General features: G+C 58.6%; 1 protein-coding gene across 1 annotated transcript; it reads right to left on the bottom strand.

Moving 5' to 3' along the window:
- Positions 1-294: 294 nt before the first annotated feature.
- On the bottom strand, positions 295-6,863 carry VOLCADRAFT_95172 (uncharacterized protein; the record flags this gene model as incomplete). The annotated part of the gene is made up of 8 exons (XM_002954297.1): positions 295-563; positions 1,353-1,547; positions 2,328-2,853; positions 2,916-3,259; positions 3,779-4,198; positions 4,497-4,548; positions 5,432-6,718; positions 6,807-6,863. 8 exons carry the CDS (start codon positions 6,861-6,863, stop codon positions 295-297), a joined length of 3,150 nt encoding a protein of 1,049 aa, XP_002954343.1.
- Positions 6,864-9,684: the final 2,821 nt, after the last annotated feature.

The raw sequence follows: 9,684 nt of genomic DNA, 5'->3' as shown, positions 1-9,684 counted from the left end.
TTCACCCAACACATAGACTTGCGCATCTCTGCATGTTGAAAACCCCTAAAACCCCCGCTCTGCATCCCTAAACCCCAAGTAAGTTGGTACTGAAGTTGACACAGCAGTCGCGTCGTTGCTTTGGACTCGCCCAGCAGTTTGCAACTTTGGAAGGCAGTTGCTATCGCAAGGTAGTGGTTTTCCCTTGTCCACGGCTCACTGTGGTTTTCCCTCCACGTGGCTTTGCTGGCCCCCCCCCCCCACCTCCTCCCTCATTCATACCCTGGCAGCAGCTTCACTCGTTTGTGGTTCGTCTTAGGGTTTGCCCCCCCTCCTCCCCCCCGTATATCCCCCTACACAGCTAGGGGACCCCACGAGGAGGCCGTACAGGTACCTCAGGCGACCCAGCTGCGCAACCGCCCTGTGATGGAGTTTGACATCCGGAGCCTCCGCCGCTCCGAAACCACATCCATCGTCACCTATGTCGTACAGCTCCAGGCGCTCCAGGGTGGGGTGGCAGGCTGTGAGGTGGACTAGGTGCCAGTCGGTAATTCGCGTGGGGTCCAGGGCCCCTTCGCGGCGGCCTGAGGGAGGTTGGAGGGGGTGGGTGGGTTAGGTGTCGTAACATCATGTGATTGTGATGGTGATGGTGCTGCTGACGATGATTTTAATGTCGCTGATGGTGATGGTGATGCGATGATAATGCTGCTGATATTGCTGCGGCTGCCGCTGCTGCTGCTGACGATGATAATGCTGCTGCTGCTGCTGCTGCTGCTGACGATGATGATGATGATGATAACGAAGAGGAGAAGGAAAAAACGTCAACTGTGCGGAATGGGCGGAGATGCCGGCAACGATGATGCAAGCAGGCAGGCAGGCAGTCAAGCAGGCACAGGTAGTAGGCGGAGGGAGAGTCGCTGCGTCACACACCCACTACCTCAGTCGCCTCGCTTCAACCAAGACGCTCCATCATCCATCCACACACCCACACACTCAACCACCCAGGAGCTTCACCGTGTCGTCCCCCTCCGCGCCCTAGGAGCTGCGGTGCCCAACCTCGGCACCTCCGAAACCTCGTACTGCACCTCCCCCCCTCCTGCCTTTCCGCTGGAGCATCTGTCTCCGATTCAGCTTGGGCGGCCTCCGAGTCAGCTTGAGCGACAGGAGACGCGGCATCTGGAGAGCTGTTGTTGCGACCCGTGGGTCATCAATGTTTCCAAAGTCCGAATTTGAGTGGGAAATGGAAGCGCCAGCATGCGCGAATTGCACGTCCTTGGTCGCATCGGACATCCATGGATCCTTTGAAACAGAGGTGGCAGTAGCAGTTGCAACGGTAGCAGTAGCAGTAGCAGCGGCGGCGGCGGCGGACGGACTGCCCCGTGGGGGTTCCAACAGCGTCCCAGGTGGCGGCGGCGGCGCCGCCGCTGCCGTAGCTGTAGCCGCTGCCGGCGGCGGCGGCACGGCCAGTTGTGTACATAAGGCCCACTCAGCTGAGAAGGCGGCGTTGGTGAGGTCCAACGCAGTCAGCGTTGGCGGCAAGTGGTGAGGCCGTACAAAGTACGGCACATCTGCAGGTGACAAATGGAAAGGGCGCCGCAAAGCCGTCGGCGGCGGCAAGGGTGGGAAGTTGCGAGCTGGGGGGGGAAGGGCTTGGAAGATCAAGTACGGCTTTACGGCTGTAGCACGACGAGCTTGTCATGCCTGCCGTTCCTGTCCATCTTCTTTCCGGACGGTTCGTACGGTATTTTCCGGGCCCCTAACCCCCTAACCCGGAGCTCCCAAGCTTCACCCTCTTCGTCCCGATCCTTTCTAATACTTTGCCATTCCCAAGGTCGATACTGGTGATACACGAAAAAGCGAAACGACAGCTACCCAGCAGCTGATCCTGCCCATCAGTGTGTATGAACAAGAGCGGGCAGGCTTGCAACGCGTACGAAATGGACGACGAGCCCGCGCCAGTCATATCACAAATCGGTGAGTAAGATCAGCTTTACCGGGCAGGTTGTACTTTCGCGTTTTCGAATCATATGTATGGCTTGAGGCCTCGAGCTACGAAAGGCTAAAAGGACTGCTCTCAACGGTCTCAACGGTCTCAACGGTCTCAACGCTCTGTCCTGTGCGCCGCTGCAGGGTCTCCACTCCGCAGGCAGGCACTCACTTCACTTCCTGCATTGTGCGAGATGATGCAGCCAAGTGCCAACAACGGGCGGGCAGGCTTTTGCAACGCGTACGAATTGGGGGGGGGAGACCGCGTCCATTGTGTACGACACCGCTTCCTCAAGGACATGTCCCCAGCACCCACATGTGCACCCATCTTCCCCAGCCTTCCTGTCGTACGGATCCCGTACCTGCCAGAAGCTCCTCGCTGCCCTGTACCCCAGCCGCCAGCAGCCGCTCCCGCCAGTCTACAGAACGACATACAGATTCCGCCGCCGCTGCCGCCACATCGTTGGCAGCGGCGGCGCCGCTACTGCCGCTGTCCACCTGTACGAGCGGCGGCAAGTAACCTTGGGCGCCGCATCCGGCCGCGTAGCTACCTGGGCCCTGTGGCGAGACACCCAGCGGCGTTACGGCGCTGCTGTCGAAGAGGCTGATGATGCCGACGGCGCCGCTGGCGGCGGCGGTGGCGGCGGCGGCAGCCGCTCCGGGTCTCGCCAACGCGGCGCGCAGCGCGTAGTAACTGCCGTATCCGATGCCCGGCATGGAGCTGCTGGCGGCACCGCCGCCGCCGCCGCCGCCGCCAGCGGCCCCAGTGACCCATTTCGGCTTCGGACTATTTGACGACGATGTCGGCGGAGGGAATACCTTAAGACGTAGCTCCAGGGAGCGCAGCGCGCCGTGGCGGCCAACCGCCGCCAGCGCTCCCTCCCCCAGCTCTCCGACGCCGCGCAAAGCCAGCGACGTCAGCGACGGCATATTCTCCATGCACGACTTACGACGTCATCGTCCATCGGCGCGGCCACCAAGAATGCGGCACCGCCGCTATCGCTGGCGCTGGGTTCGTAAATGCCGTACGCCGACCCTTGAGGCTGCTTGATATGGATTCGAAGCTCCGTCAGGAGACGGAGGCGGGATAGGACGAGCAGAGGATTGTCGTATTGGTTCGTGCGATCCGCTTTGTCGTAGCGCCCTTCGGCCGCGACGCTGCAGCCGCTGGCGGGGGATGGTCGTGCCGTACAAGCAGGTGGCGGCGTAACCTCGAAGGACAGCGTTAGGGACCGCAGTTCGGTCATAAGGCCCAGGCATAAAATGTGCCCGTACGACACGCGAGCGCCGCGCCCTGCGCCCAAGTTCAGGGAGACGAGCGGGGAGCCAACGAAACCCACACGCCGCGGCGGGGCCGGCGAGAGCGGAACGCACCCTGCGGCGCCGCCATACGAAGCAGCAGCGATGAAAGCCCCAGCGCAGTACGGCGCCACGGCCGCCGCTGCCGTCGTTACATCTGCTGCTGCCGCCGAGCCAGTCGCCACCTTGTACCAGTACGGCACATCTAAGAAGGCCGCCGCCGGCGCGTCCCGTAACGTCAGCGACACGCCGCCTCCGCCTCCGCCATTTCCGCTTCCGTCACATTCACCCTCCTTTGCCGCCGCCGCCGTCGCCGCCGCCGCCGTCGACGGCGATGATGGCGTCATCCACGCCGCTGCAGCATGCACCGCCTCCGCCAGGTGCCTTCCGCCGCCATTATTCAGCGACATCTCGAGCCGCTCCAGCTGCGTCAGGCAGCCCAGCGGCGCCCGCCAGTCATCGCCGGCGCCGGGATCGCTGTACGACGCGCCGTACGCCACGTGCCGCGCTGCACCGCGCTGCACGACGCCGCGCCCCAACACCGCCGCCATCGCCCTCGCCAGCTCGTCCACCGTGTCGTATTTCCTCCTCCGCTGGCCTCCGCTGACCTCGCCGGCCACATTGCCAGCCAGTTCGTGGCGCTGTCGTCGGCCCTGTTGCCTGTCGTACACGGCAACCACGGCCACGTTAGCAACATCCCGTCCTTGCTCCAAAACCTGCCCCTCCATCCCCGCGTCCGTCTCGATCATCTCCATCTCCATCGCCGCTCCGGTCTCCAGATCCGTTGGCAGCTTGTCCAAGTTTGGACCAGTGTCGTACATGCCATGTTCGTACTGCTCGTCCTCGCTCATGACGTCAGCACACTCAAGTCCGTAATCCAGGGAAAACTTGAGACGACGAAGTTGAGCTAGTCGGCTGAGCACACATAGGTCGCCTGTTAGGTGGTACGACGCACGTACATACATACGTACAAGAGTGCGTCGTGTATACAGCAATATCACCAAAATGAGGTACAAAAACAATGAGAAATTCAGGGTAAGGTTTTCTGTCATCAATTCATATCCATTACGTGGTAATCATTCTTTCATTCATAATAGCATTCATTTCTGTGCATAAATATTTCCCGCCAGCGCCCGCACAGGTTCTCAGTCCTCCGGCATGTCTGTCTGTCTGTCTGTCTGTCTGTCTGTCTGCTTGTCAGCCAGTCAGCCGGCCCGCCAACACCCACGCACCTGCATCCATCCACCACTCCGACAGGAAGTTGAGCTCCAGGGAGGTTAACAGCTGCGCAGTGGGGGACAGGCGGGGTGGGGGGGAGATGGGCGTGTGTGTGTGTGTGTGTGTGCAGGCGGGGGATGGGCGTGTGTGTGTGTGTGGGGGGGGAAGGGGCCCACATATCGTTCCTTAACTCAATCCACTTTCCCCCCTTTCCCCCCTCCCCTCCCGTCCCCACCACCGTCATAACCCAATCGCCCCCCCCCTCCCCACCACCTTCATAACCCCCCTCCCCCTCCCCTTCCCCCCACCTTCATAACCCCTTCCCTCCCCCTCCCCTCCCCCCCACCTTCATAACCCCCCCTCTCCCTCCCCTCCCCACCACCGTCATAACCCACTCGCCTTCAGCCCCGTCAGCAGTCGCAGATCAGATGCGCTCTCGCAGAACACCCCTCCAGGGAGACCCAACGTCCGCAGTCCAGGGAGGGAGGCAAGACAGGAGGGGTAGAAGGAAGACAGTTCCACCTGCGAGCGGAGGCGGCAGCACCGAATCTAGGGCTTTATTTCACCGAGGTTTGTTCGGGTCTATAAATAGCTTGGAACGGGACAAACAAAAAAGCCCCGCCGCCGCCATGACCGCCGCCGCCGCCATGACCGCCACCGCCGCCATGACCGCCACCGCCGCCATGACCACCGCCGCCGCCGCCGCCGCCATGACCGCCACCGCCGCCATGACCACCGCCGCCGCCGCCGCCGCCGCCATGACCACCGCCGCCGCCGCCGCCGCCATGACCGCCGCCGCCGCCATGACCACCGCCATGACCGCCGCCGCCGCCACCTTAACGCTGACACGCCGCTGTCCAGACAAGTTAAAAGAGCTAGTCTAGACTCTAAAGACATTTTTTCTTTATCCCCCTTCCCTACCAAGCAAGGTAAGCATTGTAAGGCCCACCTGCGACAGTACGGTGAGGCTCCGGAGCTGAGTCATGCGACTCACGATGTCTTCAAACCCTAGTGCCCCAGGCCCCGGGCTGGGCCCTGAGCCACTGTCGTATGCGCCATCCGTACGGCCTGCCTGCCCGTGTCCAGGTGCTTGGACGCGCTGTTGCTGCTGCCGTTGTACAGGCGGTTCCTGCTGCTGCTGCTGCTGCCGCTGCTCCGGAAGCCGATGACGAGCGTCCGCCGCCGCCGCCGGCGGCAGCGGCGTCTGCTCTTCGCGGCGGTTACTCATCGCCGGCAGCACAAGACGCGTGACGCCGGCTAGACGTGGGTCAAGCAACGGTGACAAGTCCATGTACGGCATGCGTCGTACAAATGCAGGTCTCACCCAGCTTGCGCCGACGCCACTGACGTCGACGCCGACGGCCTTGGGGGGGAGAAACCCTAGCTCACGCAAGGGCGCGACAGCGACGGCGCTAGGTCCCTGCAGCAGGAGCAGTTGATGTAGGGTGTACGGCGGTACGTCCTCATGTAACGCAACCCAGAGCTTTTCCAGACGCGGCGGCGCAGGGGGCCAGTAACCATCCCCTCCCCCTCCCCCTCCCCCGCCGCGTGGGACGAGCAGCAGATCTAACCCAGCGGGTGCTGCCTCCGCCGCTGCTGCCTTCGCGTCCACCGCTGCTGCTACTGCCGCTGTCGTTACTGGGTTCAACTCCTCGTGCGGTGCAGCGGCCTGCGGCGTTAGCTGTAGCTGCGTCTGTAGCTGCGGCGGCAGAGCAGCAGGGTACGACGAAGCAGCTAGGTAGAGGCTGGTAAGCGACGGCAGGCTGGCAGCTAGCGCTCGCAGGCCGGCCAGGTCACAGGCGCGACCGCAGACAGTGACGTGCTTGATGGTGGGTGCAAGGGACGGGATGAGCTGAATGTGGCGGCCGTAGCGCGCAGATGGATGCGGGCTAGAGGGGTGTTGACGCGGGAGCCCAGGTGGCATCCTTGCATGGGGAAGGGGCTCCTGCGGTGTGGCGGATAAGTCGGGTTGCAGCAGCTGCTGTGTCTGCTGAAGCTGTGCCTGTGCCTGCAGTTCGAGGTGGGGCCAATCCTGAGCCGTAGCCAGTGGTTTCGGAGGTGGGAAGGGCTGGGACGCTGAGGCGTAGTCGTTGGCAGCGGCGGGAAGGGGTACGGGGGCGCCATATAGGGTGAGGCGTGCGACGCAGCGGGTGAAGCAGGTGTGCCAGTGCTTGCAGGCGAGTCGGGCCCGTAGGACGTCACCAACATTATCGCGCTCCAGGATCTTGCCGACATGCTGTGGCGAAACGTTTGCGGGGACAAGAACAAGGAGAATCGTGTTACAGCGGACTGGCCATGGGCCACGGACTGGCCACGGACGGCACCGGGAAAGAAGTTTGCAAGGGTTTAGCTTTTAGCAAAGACCTGCAATTGCTGAGCATAGTTGGTTGAGGTGCGCCTTGTGAAACTAAAAGGTGGTGCATAATCTGTACCGGCATTACGGGCATTGACCGGAAGACTTTTGATCTAATAAGCAAGCAAATGGAGTATACCTCAAGTATCAGAGGCAGCAGCGTACTCCAGCAGCGCTTTCCTGGCTCCGCAAACACTGGAACAGTGACAAGGAGCTCCGTAGCTGATATCATTTATGCTATCGACTGACGCATAACAACATGTCGGATGTCCGTTACATGAGATACGCTGAAAGACTTCTTCTATAGAGGTTTGGTCACCGTGACAACAATAAATCTCCATGTCATTCCCATGCGCAGTCGCACTGTTGGCATATCTCTAGCCGCATTTGCCTCGTATGGGAATGCTGCTATCCAAAAGCAGTGCATTCCGAATGTAACACATGCCATATTGCACGTCTTCTTTCACGCACGGGCGAAGTAGACAGCTTCTTAGCATATTTACATACGACATACACATGTCTTGCAAGTTCCTGGTGCAGAAGCTGATGGCCCTCTCAGTTGGCCTGCGGGGGCAAGGCAGCTTTTACACAACAGTTGAATCCATTCCCAACCAAACGGTTGCTGCAAGAAACTAAAATATAGAATTCCGGGCCAGGGTTGAGCATAACCAGTACTGTAACTGACCACCAGCTAGAAAGTTTTCGTGCCAAAGCATTTTAAGCAAAGTGGTCACATCTTTACTGTTAAACAGGTCTGCCCAATCAGCGTCGTCCGTACGTGCGTTAAAATGTATAGCCGTACAGAACACAGCAATTTACAGCAGTCACCCTATGGTCATGTATACAACGACCTTTGGCAGAGATTTACACTACCAGCTTTCGCAGCTCTTAATAGCACCAACTTGATCGCTTTTGATGGCTCTCCGGCAGGAACTTGTTGGGAAACTGACCGTACGCCGGGTTCCAATATGAACATCCTCTGCTCTTAAATAACGCAACGTTAGATGTGCTTGGAGTTGTATGCTTTAACTTTTCTCATCTTAGGTGGTCTCCTCGCTGCTGGATGGCAAGGGATAGCACCGCCCACCGAAGCCTTAATTCGTCAACTCTCCATTGGCACATCATGGCTCTCGAATGCTACCTCTGGCTATAAGGGCTAAAGCCTGCGATGAAATTAGTGCAACGCTGTTGCGTGAAGATATTAGCGTCCCTTTTTCATGCAACCTAGCGAGGCATTTATGATCCATGGCTCTCAAATTGCTCAGGATAGTTATATGGTATTATCTCCATTCTCTCATGCCGGTCTGTTGGGCATCGCTTGCACAGGAATTAGAGTTCACCTTGTTTCCCGCCTCTGAACACGACAGGTGTGGAAGCTAATCTTTCTGCATGTGACTATTCGTTGAAAGCAACAGATCATTCTTGCAAAAAAGAAACCAGGTCTCATAGTCGAGCCTTACTAATCGGCCCGCCAAAGTCTGGACTTGGTTGGGGACGGAGTAGTACCGACACACGGCATCATTGGTGGCAGCCCGCTTTGGGCAAGCACAATGTTTTCCTAGGAAAATTATATTATCGAAGCCCATTTTGGTGCTCCAAGGTCTGCTGTCACGCAATCAGGCTTCAATACCGACGTTTACTGCATTCGCGTGGTCTACTGGGCCAGTGACCTTTGCCACCGCAGAGCACCAAGCTTTAAGCAAATCGTCCCTTCGATATCTATCTTATATTCTTGATAGGTTGACCACTGTACCGCCAACCAAGCGATAGGGGCAGGCGAACGATGTCGCTACCGGTCACTCATAACTGGAAGCGTTGCAGATCATACAGGGATACTGCTTATAACTTGCGCTAAAACGGGCCTCCTTGGGAGAGCAGCTTGAAAGCGGCCAAGCAACTCACTCTATGAGCAATCTTCCAGCAGCAGTTCGCGAATGCAGGCGCTGCAGTCGCTTTTCCTCCTAGCTGCTACAATCATATTAGTCAAATTATCTACTGCACAGCGGTCGTCCGTCCTCCAGCTACGAAGTGGGATTGTGCGTCTGAGGTGAGTACGTCTACGGCCGGTAACGGACCATGTTTCGCGTACGTTTTAGATGAATATGAATTGAAAAAGGCTGCTTATTTACAAGGACTGAAAAGCTCGAGTAGGTAGACGCGTACGGCATTAGGCAGTAGGCAACTAGCGGGCAGGGGCCAAAGGAAAGCCCTTCAGCATTCCGCTATGGCCACGCAGACGTTTGCGCAGGCATTCGCACGTCGTCGTTGAAGGCGCACACAATTTGGGGGAAAGACTGAGGGGGTTATGCTGGTTCTCCTCAAGGGGGCCCACCCAAACTTCCAGCAGCATGAAGTGCGTCCCCAGGGCCCACCTCCCATTGCAGCATCTATTTTGCTGCGTGATTCTTCTGGGCTTTCAGTTTTGCATTCACCAACCTTCCAAAGAAGCGCGATGATAGTAAATGTCCGTGCTTACTGGTATCTATAGCCGGTTTGCAGCCGGTTTTGGAACATGCCGTACGACGGGGGGGTTCTGTGCGTGCACCTCAAGAGCATGGAACCGCGGTAGGCCAGCAGGGAGGTCGCAATGGCGCTTGAACGCGACTGGATGTTTGAAGTGGGAGGCCCTCGAGCTGGCTGCGAAGAAACCTTTAATAAATAAAAGATGGCTGCTTTGCTTCGCCATGCATAGCTGCCCTCCCCAGCAAGATTAGATAGATAAATGTTTCTTCCTACTCTGTTGCCAACTAACCCAACTGCTTCGTAGATTAGATCAGAAGGGTAACGCCCTTAACCTTGCTGCTCCATTAAAACAGTTGATTCTATGCAATTTTGTGCTCAACATGCAA

Source organism: Volvox carteri, assembly GCF_000143455.1.
Source record: "Volvox carteri f. nagariensis unplaced genomic scaffold VOLCAscaffold_42, whole genome shotgun sequence".
Classification (NCBI taxonomy): Eukaryota; Viridiplantae; Chlorophyta; class Chlorophyceae; order Chlamydomonadales; family Volvocaceae; genus Volvox; species Volvox carteri.
The sequence above is the reverse complement of the archived record's forward strand: the minus strand, read 5'-3'. Positions and strand labels throughout refer to the sequence as shown.